General features: G+C 32.7%; 1 protein-coding gene across 1 annotated transcript in view; it reads right to left on the bottom strand.

The window, feature by feature from the left end:
• LOC130867349 (uncharacterized) overlaps positions 1–19858 on the bottom strand; it is a 425312-nt gene that overhangs the window by 330690 nt on the left and 74764 nt on the right. Inside the window, exons 2-3 of the mRNA XM_057759223.1 lie at positions 16049–16212; positions 7059–7097 (exon numbers count right to left, since the gene is read on the bottom strand). Of these exons, the coding sequence (XP_057615206.1) occupies positions 7059–7097; positions 16049–16212 (203 nt within the window). The remainder of the gene's footprint in view (positions 1–7058; positions 7098–16048; positions 16213–19858) is intronic.

The raw sequence follows: 19858 nt of genomic DNA, 5'->3' as shown, positions 1-19858 counted from the left end.
ACCTTTAGTGATGTGGCAGGATACAAGATCAACTAAAAAAAAAAAAAACAGTAGCACTCCTATACACAAAGGATAGAGAAGCAGAGAGGGAAATTAGAGAAACTTCACCTTTTACGATAGCCACAAATAGAAAAAAGTATCTTGAGGTTCCACTAACCAAGGAAGTGAAGGATCTATTTGACAAGAAGTTTAAGGATTTGAAGAAAGAAATTGAAGAGGACAAAAGATAATGGAAGGATCTCCCATGCTCTTGGATGGGTAGGATCAACATAGTAAAAATGGCAGTTCTACCAAAGGCAATCTATAAATTCTATACAATCTCCATCAAAATCCCAACAAAATTCTTCACAGACCTTGAGAGAACAATACTCAACTTTATTTGGAAAAACAAAAAAAAAAACTAGGATAGCCAAAACAATCCTATACAATAAAGGAACTTCCGGAGGCATTACCATCCCTGATATCAAACTCTATTACAGAGATACAATAACGAAAACAACTTAGTATTGGCATAAAAACAGAGATGTCGACCAATGGAATAGAATTGAAGACCTGGATATTAACCCACAAACCTATGAACACCTGATTTTTGACAAAGGAGTTAAAAGTATACAGTGGAATAAAGAAAGCATCTTCAACAAATGGTGTTGGCATAACTGGATGTCAACCTGTAGAAGAATGAAAATAGATCCATATCTATCACCAGGCACAAAATTCAAGTCTAAATCTGTCCACACTGAACTTGACAGAAGAGTAAGTGGGAAGTAGACTGCAACACATGGGCACAGGAGACTGCTTCCTACATATAACCCCACTAGCACAGACAATAAGAGCAACATTGAATAAATGGGACCTCCTGAAACTGAGAAGCTTCTGTAATGGAAAGGACACTGTTGTCAATAAGACAAAAAGGAATCCTACTTAATGGGATAAGATCTTCACCAACCCTGCATTAGAGAAAGGTCTGATCTCCAAAATATATAAAAACTCAACAAACTAGACATTAAAATTCTAATTAACCCAATTAAGAAATGGGGTATTGTGGGAGCTCACCAAGTCCAGCTGGACTGGGACTGAACGAGCATGTGATCAAACCAGACTCTCTGAATGTGGTTGACAATGAGGGCTGACTGAGAAGCCAATGATAATGGCACTGGGTTTTGATTCTACTGAATGTACTGGCTTTTGGGGAGTCTAGTCTGTTTGGATGCAGACCTTCCTAGACCTAGATGTAGGGGGGCGGGCCTTGGCCTTCCCACAGGCAGGGCACCCTAACTTCTCTTAGGACTGGAGAGGGAAAGGGAGTGGGAAGTGGGAGGGAAATGGGAGAAGGTGGAAATTTTTAATATAAATAAATTCTAAAAAAATGGGGTGCTGAACTGAACAGAGAATTCTCAATAGAAGTTGAAGAGCAGAAGGAGGGAGAAGACGACCAAGGAAGTCAGGACCGCGAGGGGTTGGTCCACCCACTGAGGCAGAGTGTCTGTTCTAATGAGAGCTCACCAAATCCATTGCTGGTGGGAGTGTAAACTGGTACAGCTGTTTTGAAAATCAGTATAGCAATTATTCAGAAAATTAGGAAACAACCTTCCTCAAGACCCAGCAATACCACTTTTGGGTATATACCCAAAGGATGTTCAATCATACCACAAGGACATGTGCTCAACTATGTTTACAGAGCATTATTTGTAATATCCAGAAACTGGAAACAACCTAAATGCCCCTTGACCAAGGAATGGATAAAGAAAATGTGATATATTTACACAATGAAGTAGTACACAGCGGAAACAAAAAACACCTTGAAATTTGCAGGCAAATGGATGGATCTAGAAAACATCATATTGAGTGGGGTAACCCAGACCCACAAAGATAAATATAATATGTACTCACTCATAAGTGGCTTTTAGACATAAATCAAAGAAAAAACAGCCTACTATTCACAATCCCAGAGAACCTAGACAACAAAGAGGACCCTAAGAGAGACATACATGGTTCCAATCTACATGGAAAGTTAAAAAAAGAGATCTCCTGAGTAAATTGGGAGTGAGAAGATCATGGGAGAGGGTAGAAGTGGAGGGGGAGGAAAAGAGGGGAGTGGAGAAAAATATATAGCTCAATGAAAACATGCAGAAAATAGTTCACAAAACTGTCATAACTGAAAAAGACTCAGAAGAAATTAAAAATTAAGAGATTTTTCCCTTTTAAGATGAAGGAAGCTATGAGGCAAAAGGAGGGGCACATTCTTCAGCATCTGAGAATGGTTTCCACTGAAAACCAACAAGGAAAAAGGACTCATCTCGGTAATACCAAGGAACATGATTTTTCCAACAGTCTGAATAAACAAGGCAATAATTCTCTCATAGAACTTTAATATTAGCCTACTGAGAGTAATACTGAACATATGCATTACAGAGCTCTAAGTAGTAAATTAATATCGCTACAAGCCATCCAGCTTCTGGTAATTTATTAAACAGCAACAGATAATATACTTGCTGATACTTGTTTCAGAGTTACTACTAAGGTAGAATCCTTTCATCATCTTCATATGCCAATCCCCTTTATCCTAAATTCTATCTACATTTCTTCTTCATTTCTTAGCAACTTTGATATTTCTAACTTGTATAATATTTGGAGGTTAATTCATTTTACGAGAATAAATTAAAAGTTTCCCAAGGAGAGATGTTACACAATACCACAAATAACCAATACTAAACACATCATCCAACACACAAATGTTGGCCTCCAGGGAGAGATATTGACAGCATAATTTTAACAATCACTTCTTTATTATACTGATTTTTTTCTGTATGATTAATGTTGTCTAACACTTTAATGTACTTAGTAATGCTCAACATTGGTTACAGATTCTTATTTAATCAATGAAACTAATAACTTCCTAGCAAACTACTAAAGTTATATTTTATTGGCTTGCTAGAGGCAAACTGTTAAATTATAATGAGTTCTACAATTTTTCACATTATTAACAATAAAACTCAAGGTCTGGAGAGATGTTTCAATTGGTAGAGTAGTTTCCTTACAAACACAAGGGCAGGAATTCTAACCTCAAAATACACATTAAAAATAAAGCCAGGTGTCTAGCATGCTCTTAAAATCTCAGCCCTTGGGAGGCAGATACAGGCAGATCTCTGGGGCCCACAGGCTAGCCTAACTTTAGCCAGCTTCATAAATTACAGGCTGGTAAGAGACCTCGTCACAAACAAAAGGGAGATGGAACTTGATGAAGGTTAGATTAAGAAGTTCTCTGGAATACTCATGCATGCATACATATGTGTCATGAATCTCCATATACATGAATGTACATGCATATAAACACACATACACACAAGTACAAACACAAAAATGTAATTAAATAGATAATACAAAAATAAAGGTAATATAACATTATCAAAATTTATGACTTATTGTTTTAACACACTTAGCTATTTGTAGTTTTTAAGATATTTTCATCTACTGCACTAATATGATGTTATGCTACTCTACTCCCCTTTCCAAGTCTATCAGTGGGTAGCTTAAATTCAGTCATAAAATATTTATATGGGATTAATAAGCATGAAAATTATCTTTATTTGTTAGTTATTTAGATTTAAGATAATGATCAATATTAATGAGAAATTTTACTTAAAATGTGAAATATGAAGCATTATTCTGAATTTTAAAAATTAATTTCAAGCTGGGCGGTGGTGGCACAGGCTTTTAATCCCAGCACTCGGGAGGCAGAGGCAGGCGGATCTCTGTGAGTTCAAGGCCAGCCTGGTCTACAAGAGCTAGTTCCAGGACAGGCTCCAAAGCTACAGAGAAACCCTGTCTCGAAAAACTAAAAAATTAATTTCAGTAAAAAATTGATTCACATTATTAGTGATTGAGGAAATTTACATTACATATATCAATTCATTTTTACTCATTAATTGGAACAAGAGCGCACTAAAATTTTTGATAAAATTACAGTGATTAGCTGTAAACATAGTTGGTTACATTAGGTCAAAATCAATAAAGACTTTTCCACAGTATCAGTTGGGTATATATATTTACAGTAAATACGGTATATTTCATTATTATTTGCAAATGTTATACTCAATGCTAGTACTGTATATATAATATTTGTCAGTTTTCTACACAGCACACACACTATGCAGCTTTTTCCAGGTGTGCAATTTCTTTATATATTCATTCTTCACTTATTTTCTTTATAAATGTGTTGTGTGTAGGTCAGAGGGAGGTTTGTCACAACATTTTTATTTTTACAGACAGGAACTCTTACTCAACTTGAAGCTGAACATTTTAGCTACACTTCCTGGCTGGGAAGCAAATTCATCATGTCTCATAATTCAGAAATTCAGCAAAAATATATGCAATATTTCCGTCACCTAAAAAATGCTTAACCTTTGACTTGTCACAAAAATTTTTCATTTATTTTCCATAAAGTTCAACAATAGCCAAAACATGAAAGAAAAACAATCTACAAAATGATTTATATATAGGACTCAACAATGTTTTATTTTCTTTTGACTTAGAAGTTGAGTTAGAACATTATAGTAAAAGTTAAAAGTAGACTTCCTTAATAACTTCTCTTCTGGGGATACAAAGCATTACAGCTATCCACAAAAATTTCCAACTAATCTTCCATTACATCCATACAGCCAAGTGTATAAGGTTTCACTATGCACCAAACATATGTTTTTTAATCTCTTGTTCCTTTTGCTTGGGTTTTATTTTTTTTATGTAAGGATGGTCCAACCTCGCAAACCCTTTGTTGAAGGGTCTAGTCCCATACTATATTACAAACTACATGGAAATTAATAACACCTTCTCTAGGAATTTTTTTGTAATTTTATTTAATTGTTTTGACATTTCTCTCTTGAAAATATATAGATATAGATGATATATAGATATATATATGTTTGTGTGTGTGTGTGTGTGTGTGTGTGTTGTATACATATCCTGATGAGAAACCATCAGGTCATATAGAGTCCCAAACAAGTTATTAAGCCTGAAATATTATGAGTGTCTATAACAAAGTATATATTAACACATGAATAGATTTAATTTATGTAATAATGTTTTACAGTAATATATATATATATAAATTGTTAATATTTTGCTTTTATTGTTGCCATTATACGTTTTTACTATGGCTTGCCTCCTTTTCTCTTCATCCATACCATCTGATGGTCCTAGCAATCAACAAATAGAGAACTTGATTGCCTGAAGTGAAGTAAAGAAGATAAGAATGCAAAAAAAAAAAATGAAGAGCTAGTATTAAGCACAAGCACTACACCTAGGAGGGGTCTAAGATTCATCTGCTAGAATTCTGAGAAATAAACTGTTTTAAGAAGGTTAAAGCCATGGAGAGATTATGGTAGTCAGTGTTTCTCAGCTTGACTGTCCTGACATCCCTGGGGTCAAATGACCCTTTCAGATGGGTAGCAAATAAGATACTCTGCATATCAGATATTATCATTACAATTCATAACAGTAACAAAGTAACAGTTATAAAGTAGCAAAGAATTTTATGGTTGTGGTCACCACAACATGAGAAATCAGGGTTGCAGCATTAGGAAGAGTGAGAACCACTGCTCTAGGTAAATTATATAGGAAAAAAATCTTTATGTAACACTAACAGCAATAACAACAAGAAGAAGAATAAGGAAGAAGAGGAAAAGGAGGTAAAAACTGAGAAAGGAGAAAAAAGGTGGACAGAGAGAAATAGTAAATACAGCAAACAATGTTTTAGTACCATGAAGAAACAATCCTAACATTAATGATCACATATTAGGTATAATTTATAAGATATCTTTTTAGCATTAACATCTTTATTTACAGATAAATCTAACAGTAAGCTCTGAGACACATTTATGTCAAAGGTCACACAACTAATAATTGTCATCTGGAATTTAACACCGGCAGCCTAATTCCAGAACATACATTCTAAATCTCTATGCCGAATAATTTAGTTATGATTTATTTAATGTTTCCATATACTCAACTAATTTTATGTGTCCAATATTATACCTAAATTAAAATTAAATAACAGGCAAAACAATAATATAATTCCAAATAAAATGAGCATAAAACACATTTTAGCAAAATTTCACTTAATGACCCTAATATGCCATTTAAGACTATGTAAAAATAATCTTTGAGACTCTTTATATACTTTTTTGTTTATTCTTATTTAATAATTCAGTTCTGATAAGTACAGTGATAGAAAATGAATTAAGTAAAAATCTTTCAATGAAATACATCCATGTTTAAGAGTCCCTCTGCTACTTTTACTTGCTCTCTCTCTCTCTCTCTCTCTCTCTATATATATATATATATATATATATATATATATAATTTATACAAGATCATGGTAATTATAAAATTATTGAGTAAACATATATACTGCACACAAAAATAAGAAGTAAAACAAAAATCCATTATTTATAGATTCTACACTACATCAAAAAAGTAAAATAATTTTTTGTCCAGGATTAACTGAAATCTTGCATGCTATAATACCATTACATACTCTCTTCTCTCGATCTCTCTCTCTCTCCCCCTACACAGACACGAGAGGGAGGGAAGGAGGGAGAGAGAGGGAGAGGGAGAGGGAGAGAGAGAGAGAGAGAGAGAGAGAGAGAGAGAGAGAGAGAGAGAGAGAGAGAGAATTAATACGGGAAAGAAGAGAGACAGGAATATAGCTAACTGCCAAGACATCTAAAATCCCAAGACCAAAAAACAAAAATGAGGTGCTAGAACTTTTAAGGAAACAGTATTAACTAGTATTCATGCAACATGAACCAATTAGCCCTCCAAATGTTTCCCATCTGGATATCTGACATACTAAAAAGATCCCATTTGACTCACATTTTTTCCACATTAAAAACAGCTGTTAATAGCAAAGACAAACATCTTATCAACTATATTTTCACCATGAAGTTGCAAAGCATATTATATCCATATCATTATAATTAAGTCCTTAATATTATAAAATTTATTTTCTTTACTTTATGCCAATAGATTTTTTTTTATTGCTGTTACCATTGCTTTCTTACCTGATCTTCTCTTGACATAGCTTGCTCTTCAATTTTACCCTAAACATGTGAGGAGGGGGAAACAAGACAACTTATTAAGGAAACAAACCCCAAAATAAATAGAATTTTACAAAGAGTTTACAATAAAGAAAACATAAAATGTGGCTATCTGAACATTTTAGTACTATTTCTATTTTACAAACATATATATGCATATATATTAATATTATCAGCCTATGTAATTATCTACATCTCTGAAACGATATTCATATTCAATCAATATTTTTAAACATTAAGAATATTTACATTCAGAGAAACAATGTAAAATATTCTTAATTGACAAAATTTCCAGCCCCAGCTTTTGACATATTTTCTGCTTAATGTTACTGCTCCTGCCCCTGAAATGCTATGTATATGTGTTTACTTCCCACTCCCATACCCAGATAAAATTCACCTGAATCTGGAGACGTGAACCCTTGGTAATCTTATCTCTCAGAAAATAAAACCATTATGATTGTGTTCCTGGTCCAAATCTAAGAAAACTATTTAGCAGTAACAGGAAGCTTTGGGAGACTGATCATGTCATCTTATAGTTAGCAACTAGTAGTGAAAGACGGGAATGGTAGGCATAGTCAGGCACATGTCTTGCTATTAATAGAATGACATTTCCAGCAGCTGTCCAAATAGTTCAAGTCCCCCATCACAACTGTAACTTACCTCAGAGTCTATAAAATTAACCAGCCATCAATTCTGGAATTTAAATAGCTATGAATATTTGAACAAATTTTTACTCTATATGAGTGGTAAAATACCAAGTAAGATAATAATAATTTTCTTTGTTCTCAATACAGTCTTCTACTTATTCAAATATTTGATCAGGCATTAGTTTTTGCTATCACATATATTTGGTCTTTAAATTAGACCTTAATTTCTATTAATAGGATTTGAAAAATTAGATGTAGAAGAAAGGCCAAAATAAAGGTTAATTTAGATATCAAGGTTGTACAATGATTTCAGATTTTTTTCTTGTAGAATGTTAAATAATAGAAAAAATAAAAATTAATCATGAGGGTAAAGACATAATTACATATGGAAAGAAATATGATCAAGGCATATACTATGCATATATGAAAATGTTATATTGAAATTCATCACTTATGTATAACTATTATATACTAATTTTAAGATGAACAGAATAAAACTAAGTTGCTTTAGGAGAGAAGGTTTAAGAATTGAAAAGCAAAGAGTTTAAATCTCTTTCAATATAATAACAAAGAATGAAAAAGATAAATGAAATGACATAATGAAAAGATGATTAAAAATCAAAATGGGTAATGTTTTATAACATGAAATTAGTCATGAGTACAGTATCAGAGAAGGCATAGTAAGACTATGTATGCTTTACATTCATAAGCAATTTTATCAAATTCATTTTCATATGTAGGTTTTTCTTCCCACTACACTTAAAGAAGTGTTTTGTTCATTATAATGTTTGTTTTTCAAATTTTTTTCATTCATTAACATATTGCTATGCGATACCCAGTAAATAAATAACATTCGGGTTGTTTTTTTCAATTAAATTCCTTTGAAGCTCTTGTACTGGGAAAGTCAAAAGATCAAATGATATTTCAATGAAAACTAAGCATATGGTAGGAAAGGTTTACAGGCCTGATATGAAAAATACTTTTAACTGTGTCTTTGATAACTTTCAAAGCTAAGTTCAATGGTGGTAAATTTACTTGAATGAAGTTGAATCTTGAGACCAAGTCAGTTACTAATCTTTCCTTCCACTTGCTGAGCAGTAAACCATCTGCTTTGTCATCATCTAAATCACATTCCATTCTTCTAACATAGTTAAAATTTATAATCATTTGTCATAGCAACCTGGGACTTTGGCAACAGAATATGTTTTAAAGAATACTGTGCAGTAATCTCCACATTTCACAGTGTTGAGTGGGGGAAGAAAAGACTCAAGAACTTAAAATACTCCTTCCCTGACTAATTTAACTGGAAATATTTACTGTGATTTATTAAATAAATCTACCATGAATATAAAGAAAGAAAGTTTTTCATCTTTTTACCTAATAACTCAAGATGAGAAATACAATAAAATAAAATTTTGATGTCTAATGTTTTACTGAAAACTTCCAAATTTATGAAACAGCATACAAAACTGTTATTAGCCAAAACTGGATAATAGTGGCATGGCAGAAGCAACAAATTATTTTATTTTTATGTTTTTCAAAAATTCTTAGAAATATAATAATCTACACAAAATAATAGCCATTCCAGAAAATGAAACTTCACTTCTCCTCTGAGATTAGACCTTTTCACAGAACCATATTTCTACTTACAATGATATTACTTCACTATTGTCTGTAATTATTTTCACAGGAATTAAAATTTAATTACATAACATGTAATTTTCATTAGCTGAATGGTATAACTGAAATGAAAACCCATTAATTCACATCCAAATCAATTTACTATGTTCACACCGTCAAATGCATGTGTACCCATCAACATAAACTGAGATTATTTTGCTTGTTTTGATATTGTTCTTGCTTAAGGGTGTCCCTTGCAATTAACTTATGCAGAAAATTCAGTAATAAAAATTATAAATTCAATAAAAAGAGATTCCCTATTTTATCCTTCAATGTCAAAACCACTGAGTATTTCCTGATGTCTTCGGACAAAATAGTGAAAAGTAACTCTACATCACTATGTGTCAGAATATGTTCCTTTATCTTTTTAGAAATAAATTGATTTCTGAATAGTATCTAAAAGCTCTACTAATGTTATTAATAATGAATTTTACTACTTAAAAATTATAATTATGTGTATGTGTGGATGTGGATGCAGATATGTACATGTGAGTGCAGGTACCCTTAGAGGCCACAACACATCTGATCTCCCTGAAACTAGAATTATAGATAGTTGTGAGTTGCCTGAGGTGGGAGCTAGGAATAAAACTCAGGTCCTCTGCAAGAGCAGTACCTGCTCCTAACCACTTAGTCATTTCTCCAGCCCTACTGTCACTTTCTTAACAAAAGAATGAAAAATATGAAAATGAAAAGTCAATAATTCCTATCTCTTCTTTAGCTAACTTAAATATGCAAATATTCGTGCTGAGTTGATTTTAAAGTTCAAATGTTATAACAGTTACAATCTATAAATTATCTGTTTTATAAGATTCAGCAAAAGTAATACAAGTAAATCATGTTTTTTATCCTTAGCCCTGCCATAATATTACACTTTAATGTGAACTACCTCTGAATTCACTCATCATAATTTGTGATACAAAGTTTTGCCTGTTATATTTGATCTTACCCAAAATGCCCTTCTTCATAAATATATCTATTTCAGTTCTATATATTCCTCCATGTCAGATATCCTATAGCCCTTATTATCCATTCTCCCTTCACCCCTACTTATCTTTTTGGTTTCTTATTTTAGTTCATTCAAGAGAGTTCTGAACCAAAAGATAATAATTATTAACCCCTCTTCATTTATTCACTAAGCAAACATAAGAAAGGTAATTAACTGTCATTATTATAAAATGTACATGATAATATTCATCTCTGATATTTCTTTTTCATAACTCAAAGTAATGAAATATCTGACTATACTATGGGATACAACTTTATATCTCATTCCCTGCTACATAAATCCAAGCAGTATTACTAATATTATCTCAAAATTTGTAACTCATACTTTTTGATATTATCCATTAATTTCATTTTGTTGGGAGAAAGCTTATTTACCCACTTAAGGTATGCATTTTCATATATTATTATGATAGACAGCAAGATCTTATCCCTAAACCTGATCTTCCAACCTTCAAAAACAGAGAAATCATATCTTAGTTCTATAAAATTTTAAGGATGGTTACTTAATATCATATTTTACTATCAGTACTATATCTTCCTTTTATCTTCTGAAAATGCATATTTAATATGTAAATATATTTGTTATACCTACTTACTTTCCATTTGACACTGAAGAAACTCTAATGGATTTTTATCTCTTAAACATATGTCTAATAGTGCAGTCATATTTCCTAATTGCTGATAGATGGTCTCATTTTTTAGGTTTCACCCTTCTTTGGTAGTACAAAAATAATTTCCTAATGAAAACGAATCTCTGAGGTCTGGAGAGATGTTGTTTAGTTTGCTTTCTTTTGTTATGTCAAAATACCATGAGCAAAACCAACTTGGAAATGAAAAGGGTTTATCTGTTTTCCAAATCATAATTCATCATCTGTGGGATCCAAGGCAGGAACCTGAAACAAGGAACTGAATCAGAAACCATGGTGGAATGGCACTTACTGGCTTGTACCCTATGGCATGTTCAAATTGATTTCTTAATACAACTCAGGTCCACCTATCCAGGGATGAAACTACTCACAGTGGGATAGGTCCTCACACATCAATTATTAATCAATAAAGCATCCCACAGACTTGTCTACAGGTTTATCTGAGGGAGGTGTTTTGTTTTTTGAGGTCCCTATTCTTGGATAACACTAGCTGTGTCAAGTTGCCAAAAACAAAACAAATTAACAGCTTGCTGCTGTTTCAGAGGACATGGCTTCAGTTACTAGCATCCATATCAGGTATCTCACAACCTACTGTAACTCCAAATCCCAGGGCTCCAAAATCTTCTTCTGGACCCCATAGGCTACTGCATATGTGTGCTATACTCACACAGATAGAAGTGCATACACATGTTTAAAATAATATAAAAGCGAATTCCTAAGCAATCCACTTGCTATTAAAACTTATGCTATTATCCCTCTTTTTTTCTTTTCCTAGTACATATTCTCCTGAGTATTGTCTTCTAATAGGTTACCACTGTTTCATCCTGAGAATCCCATGTCTAGACACACTGGTGAAGCTTGGACTGTGAGGCTCCTGTCAGTAGGACCAGGATGCATGACCTAGTTTGTTTGAGTCCATTACCTGTGGTGGGATGGCATTCTCACCCTTAATGCAAGAGGGAGAGACTTGGTCCTACCCCAACCTAAAGTGCCAGACTCTCTGGACTCCCTATGGGAGTACCTTACCCATTGGGAGGAGTGGATGGGGTGGTGGGCTGGGAGCGAGATTGAGGGAAGGTGGAAAAATGGTGGATAGAAGAACTGTGGATGGGATGCAAAATGAAACTAAAAAAGAATTAGCTGGGTAGTGGTGGTGCAAGCCTTTAATCCTATCACTTACTCAGGAGGCAGAAGCAGGAGGATCCCTGTGAGTCTGAGGCCAGCCTGGTCTATAAGAACTAGTTCCAGGACAGGCTCCAAAGGTACACAGAGTAACCCTGTCTCAAAAGATAGAAATTAAATAAATTAAAAGTAATTAAATAAAATATGATATGGTATTTGGTTCATTTTCAGAATTTGAGTCAGAATAGTCTTACCACAAGTCCATGCTCTATCAGCAATATAAAACCTCATTTTTCTATGACTTGTAAAGACATGTGTACCTTTATAGTTTAATTGTTCAACACATTATTAAAGACAATTTTTCAAGTTACCTAAATATAGACTTAAAGGACTTCATTTTCCACAGATTATAGAGGCAGGGTGCTTTATTCTCTGGTTCTTATCATTTATTTATTTTCTTGGGTTTTTTTTAGACTAGATATCACATATCCCAGGCTGGTCTTAAACTTGCTATGCAGAAATGGCTGACCTCGACCTCCCCAACCTCTTACTCTAGACTCACAATTGTGAGAATATGAGTGTGTGTGACCATAGCAAACATTTTAAAAATCTTTTAAAACACTGAAGTATTTCTTCTTTGTGTGGTAATAAAGAACTAGGACAATGTAAATGAAAATATTTTGTCAGAAAAAAATTAATAATGCTACTAAGCAATGGTAAAATTTTATTTCAATGACAGTACTTTTAAGTTCAATAAAATATGGCTTACACTATTGGACAATACAATGCAATTTTACTAAGACAAACCCCTGACAAGATAAAAAATAAAACAGGAATTAAACATTTAGAAATCATGAAATTATTAATGTTCAGGATCCTGAACAGTTCAATAAAGTAGACTGAAGAATAAATTTATGTTTTGCAATAATGTCTTTTGTCCTTTAATCAAACATAAATAAAACTCTGAGGGGGAACTAATCATTAAGTTCAATTAGAGGTGAGGATCCACAGAATTTCATTACTAGGATACATTAGATAATTGTTAGTTGCATTAGAAAAACTAATACTTTTATTTGTTTTATTTGTCAAGAGAAAAATTTTAAATGGTATTTAAATAAGAACTTGTAGTGCCAATACAATGAATAGTCTCCACTATAAATTTTACATGAAGAAAGAAAGCAGTGTTAATGGAACTTTGTATAATGTATAATGAAGACCTTTATAACTGGATAAATTATTTCATTGAGACTGAATACAAGGATGTACATGATATTTTCTCGTGACTAGTTACTGTTGAATATCTAACTGAATGAGGTACAACATGTAATTAATTTAACCATACTACTGAATTCATATATATTAACTAGAATATAGAGAATTCTTTTGTTTGCATGTTTGTTTATTTTTATTGTTTTCTTTCTTCTTTTTTTAATTTTTATTATTATTAAAAATTTCCACCTCCTCCCCTCTTCCCATTTCCCTCCCCCATCCCCCTACTTCCCCTACCCCTCCCTCTCCAGTCCAAAGAGCAGTCAGGGTTCCCTGTCCTGTGGGAAGTCCAAGGTCCTCCCCCCTCCATCCAGGTCTAGGAAGGTGAGCATCCAAACAGACTAGGCTCCCACAAAACCAGTACATGCAGTAGGATCAAAACCCAGTGCCAATGTCCTTGGCTTCTCAGTGAGCACTCACTACCACGTGGGGCACTGAACTGAACAGAGAATTCTCAACAGAAGAAGTTCAAATGGCCAAAAGACACTTAAGGTCATGCTCAACCTCCTTAGCGATCAGGGAAATGCAAATCAAAACAACTTTGAGATACCATCTTACACCTGTCAGAATGGCTAAAATCAAAAACACCAATGATAGCCTTTGCTGGAGAGGATGTGGAGTAAGGGTACACTCATCCACTGCTGGTGGGAATACAAACTTGTGCAACCACTTTGGAAATCTGTGTGGCGGTTTCTCAGGAAACTCGGGATCAACCTATCCCAGGATCCAGCAATACCACTCTTGGGAATATACCCTAGAGAATTTTTTGAAAACATAAGCTCATATTTAAGAAGGATAAAATTTATCCAGAAGTGATGGCATATTCAAATCTATTTAGAATTTGATCTATTAGAATTAAAGTATTTTTAAACCTATTCAATGAAAACTTGGGGACTCATTTAAATTACTCTAATAAAGAAAGTTCCTCAATAAATACTTGCTGATGTATAAATATATTTTACCATGAATAAAGTTCTCTATTAATAAAGTGTCCAGTTTTTATGTTTTCAAGCAGTACTAAGTGTATCGTTATACACTATTTTTAAGATTCAGGTTGGTTGTCATAATAAAATAGTCATCATAATTCTAGGTGAGAAGACAGCTAACTAGAGCAACATGGCAACTTTGCAATTTGAACAGAGGTGTCCAGTATGGTTGAAAATGATGTTCCTAGAAGACATGAATTATTAAGTGAAAATCTCAGGGCCTATTGGAATTTCCCTTCTTGTGAGTTATTGGTCCCTGAAGCCTCAGATGGTCTATTGCTATTGCTCTTGGTTACTTTCATAACTAGTTGTTAAGACTCTATCACTGAAGACATAGCACACTTTGGCTGAAGAAAATATAGCAGTGTTGAACTGAACAGAAATTTAGCACCTTGATGGCTAGTTTTCATAGTACTGGGAAGTACTACTTTGAGCTTCTGGAGTAGAAAAACATCTATCGTCATACCCAACACTGGACACTGTACGCTGCAACAACCTTACAAGAAAGACATCTCCACTGGTGCAATAGTGGGAAACATTTTTATAGAGGCAACCAACTGTTCTATTGATTTTACTTGATTTCTGTCCTGCAGGAATAATTCATGCCTGGTACTGCAAAAATGATCAAAAGTTATGACTAAGAAAACTACAGTTCCTAAGGGAAAACCTACTGACATCATCTTACTAAAGAGTCATGATGTCAAACACCATTCTAATATTTATATTCATCTCCATAGATTCATGCTCTTCTCAACCCTGCTCAGAGAAGGTTTATTGTCGAGGGTACTGGTTAACACAGATTTATAAATGTTCAAAATATTGAGAATAAGTAACTGTGAATTCTCAGCCATTAGTGGAACATCTATATTAACCTGCCCTAAAGGTTCTGGGAACACCACCAAAGAAGGGTGGAAAGAATCTAAGAGCCAGGGGATGTAGAGAAATGTAAAAGGTTGGCTTATAGATATGACATGACTGATACACAGTATATTCACAGCAACAATGGTTACCTGCACAAGACATTCACAATATTAATAGATGAGCATAGAGGGGAGAGGGGTTTTGGATGCCATATTCCCAATTAAGAAGCTAATGACACTCAATGGATGCAGAGGAATAGAGAGACACTTTTCTTTGGGCCATTGATTAGTTGGTCATGCTATAGTGGATAACTTAACAGACACATGTATATGTCCAGAAGTAACTCGAAATTAATGAGTTATAAATTAAAAGGCAAGAAGTTGGACGAGAAGAAAGATTTTGGGGAGAAGGGTGGGTGGAATTAATGGGATGGAGCATGAGATTAATGTGATCAAGATGCATTGTGTATATGAATGAAATTATTTTAAAAAAAACTTAAGAAAGCAACAATTACTTCACACAGAAACATAATGAAAATACAGGAAACAAACTGTCACCAGAGCACTTAAACACAACTGTCAGAGTCCATGGAAATCAAACATTAAAACTGGAAAGATACAAAATAGAGATTTCTTTTAAACCATGCAGCAGACATCAACGTGTATTCTTGCTTCAAACTCACCTCTTTCTTTTTTAAGTAGAAAGACTAGCATTACAGACCGAAACCCTTAACTTACCTTTTGACGAACACGAGCAACTGCTTTTAGCAGTATATCCTGATGGTCAGTGCGGACTATTCCAAGTTCATTAAGTTGCTTCCTGGTAATGTTTAATAACTTCTCACCATTGATTTCTGCACTTTCAAAAATTTCTCCATATAAGAGAAAACTATAATCCAATTCTGTGAAAGGAAAGAGGTAGAGATGATAAGGAAACTTGCCCTTGTAAAGTAACTGTAAAATTCTACTAACATAAAATTATTTACATTTTTAATTATAAAATGAATCATTTGCACTTTGCAATCCTAGAATCTAACTCTGGCAATTTTAGTTTGACAATATATTTAGGAGGGTGAAATTTTTGTAGGTACTTTCAGAAATACTTAAATATAAAACTTAATTTAAAAAAGAATTCTCAAATATGCAATTACAATCAAATTACCCATGAAGTCAGATTTTTAATCTCTTAAATAATGTGTAAGACTTAACTGAAATGAGATAAAATGTATTTTCTGATTGAGACTCAACTGATACTTGGAATTATGAGCTATATATTTTGCAGTTAATTAACATTATTTACTTTTAGTTACACACTGTTTATATCACAAATATCATAAGGTAAATATAATTTATCTGTTCAAATATCATAGAAAAATAAAATCTTAAGCCTTTAAAAAATAAAAAATATAGCTAACTAACAAAAATGAACTATCTCAGAAAGATGTATCTTAGACAAACTGTTTCATAATATAGTGAAAAATCCTAAAATTTCTTACATACGCAATTAGTGAAGTGCTGCTGTCATATCTTAGATCTATATAAGTAGAAGCAATTTGATGATATATAAATAGAACATTATGTAAAAAATTATAGAGACAATAACTTAAGAGGACAAAACATGAGGAGTTGCTGAACTGAGTATATAAAAATAGAAGATATGTAAATTCTACAATTAGACATTTTTATCCATATAATATAATTATAATGTAAAATATCAAAATTAACTTATAATTTATTTGAAATTTAAATTGAACTTTGCTTGAAATTACTATGACCAATATTCTGGGAACTAATAATACAGCATGATTAATACAGATTATATTTATTTTCTTCTTTTAAAATTATTAGGCCAGGCTAATTTTTTACATTCATATCTTTAAGTGATTTACTATCTAATTGGAAAATATAAATAAGATTTTATGAAATATATTTAAACTGCTTTTCAATCTTGTTAAGTAGTTTTCAATCATATATTTTTTGTGCTTATATGCTAATTAAAATCATGTTTGCAATCTTAACTATTGTAGGAAGACATCTTAAAAAAACTCTATTAGTTTTTTCTATTTCATTCTTACTTCAATATGTATTTTAAATATATATGGATATATTTCTTTTATTTTGAAGTTTTTTAATTTTATTACTGCATATAAGGATATTCTTTCTCTAGATTAGTCACAAATTAGTAATGATTGTCTCTGTACTTCAAATATAAATAGTGAAGCTACCTATCAAAAGTCAACATTCCTAAATATGGACATTCAGATGTCCATTTCCCCTTCTTTATGCTTGGTATAAAAAATTCTTTGTTCAGCCGGGCAGTGGTGGTACATGCCTTTAATCCCAGCACTCGGGAGGCAGAGGCAGGCAGATCTCTGTGAGTTCAAGACCAGCCTGGTCTACAAGAGCTAGTTTCAGGACAGGCTCCAAAGCTACAGAGAAACCCTGTCTCAAAAAGAAATTTTCCTTGTTCAATAATATAAAAAAACAGAAAAATAACAATTATTATTAAGATAGGAAAATGTAACGTTTCTAATGTTGAAGGTCGCTATCTCAGCATATTTATATTTATTTTCTTTTCATTAAGTATAAAATATTTTATAGATGAGTAAATATTTGAACTGCAGATATAGTAAAATTTAATTTTTCCACATGATAGAACTGTTTACCTTTCCTTTTACAAACTACTGTACTGAAATTTACTATTAAAGCGTGAGATAAAACATTTGAACTTAGAACAGGATCAACAGATGTATTAATATATAACCTGTAATCTGGATCACTTAATTTTGAACAACGCAATTATGTTCTGTTTTGGTCTTCTTTTGTGTATGAAATCTTTTGAGCCATTAAATACTGTATTTTTGATTAACATATTTCTAGCTATTTCTATTTCTTTAAGGAAGAATGAAAACTGAATAAATGAAGCATAGTTTTGAATAATAAAATCTATCTCAAATATCCAAGGAGACATTTCACATGAAGAAAAACGTTTAAATTTCCAGTCAATCAGAATACCACTTCAAAGCAACAACATCCATTAAAGGCAGAAGGCTCGCACACAGTATCTGGCATGCAAGGTTCCAGATTGTAAAACCATCTGTATTTTGATATACTTTCTCACAGCCATATTTGCAATTCTTAAATTACTATCAAAAATTATAATCAAATATAATGCTATCACTGTAAACATGTATGTTTTCAATATGATTCCCATGGTACACACACTCACACCTACTTGGAATTTCCACTTATATCCTATGTCACATTTTCCCAAGAGCTTTCTATAAATAATATTTATTCACAGGTTACATGATCAGTATAATATTTTAAAGATTATTCTTTTAATACATGTGTATATGTATACATACATACCTATAGGTCCCTGTGGGTCCCTGTAGAAGCACAAAGGGGGTGTTAGATCCCCTGAAGCTGGAGTTATAGGAGATTGTGTGTCACTTACTATAAATTCTGGGAATAGAACTCCAGTCCTCTATGTCTTTTACAAGAGAAGCAGGTGTTCTTTACTGTCAACATATCTTTCTAGTCTGGTATCATATTTAAATGTTTTCTTATGTATCACTGTGCACATGTGTTTGTACAAATTTTAATTCTAGTTTCCTAAATTCCCAAGTAATTTATGTATTACTACCACTTCCCTAAACCAGTAAATTGCCACCTGCAGAAAAGGAGCAGAAAGACTGTAAGAATGAAAGAATAAGAGCATCTACTATTAAATACTGTCTTCTAGATAATAAGAGCCTGAGGACCATGACATTTCCTATGAAATGTCAGGGAGTTAAACTCATGAAATCTTAACAATATGGTGGCACAATGACAGTTAATAGCCAACATAGATATGGGAAATCTCATAAGACTCTATCCCTAGATGAAGAGTTACAGGCAATTAATAGCTGCTAAAACTGGGAGAATCAGCTAAATATATCTAGGATTTAGATGGATTAGAAATTCATCTAGTAAATCACAAAGTAGATGTCATAAATAAAATCTGTATCACTGTAAAAGAACTAAGTCTTTAAATGGAGAAAAAAGATTGAATGTGTCCTCACAGTAATAAGTGATGTAGGCACTTGAGTATAACAATGAGCTATTTTCTCTCTAAGCTACTCTTTTCTTTAGAAGACAGATCATAATGTGACTTTTTGTAAAGATTACTGAAAATTGCTTTAGTAATGTATTTCTGGTATCTGTATAATATTATATATGATACCAACAGTTGCCCAAAATATTCTCTTTGTGAAAGCTGTTTTCTAGGCTCTATTTTTTTCTAAATGCTTTAATCAGAAATATGGGTGGTAAATACATGAATACTGTCCTTTTATATCTTATTCCTGTGTTAGACATCATTCAGTGAGCATAACACCTTTTAAGATTCAACCATAGAACATTTCTGATAGACTAAATTTAAAGAAAGTTCTATTCTGCTTGTTATATTTTACGCACTTCTCTCACAAGAATTGCATTTCATATCAATGTCCATATACAACATCCCAATTAAGAAACTTTAGTTAGATTCATAAACATTTAAAT

Source organism: Chionomys nivalis, chromosome X (genome assembly GCF_950005125.1).
Source record: "Chionomys nivalis chromosome X, mChiNiv1.1, whole genome shotgun sequence".
Taxonomy (NCBI): domain Eukaryota; kingdom Metazoa; phylum Chordata; class Mammalia; order Rodentia; family Cricetidae; genus Chionomys; species Chionomys nivalis.
This window is presented reverse-complemented; position numbering and strand designations above follow the sequence as displayed.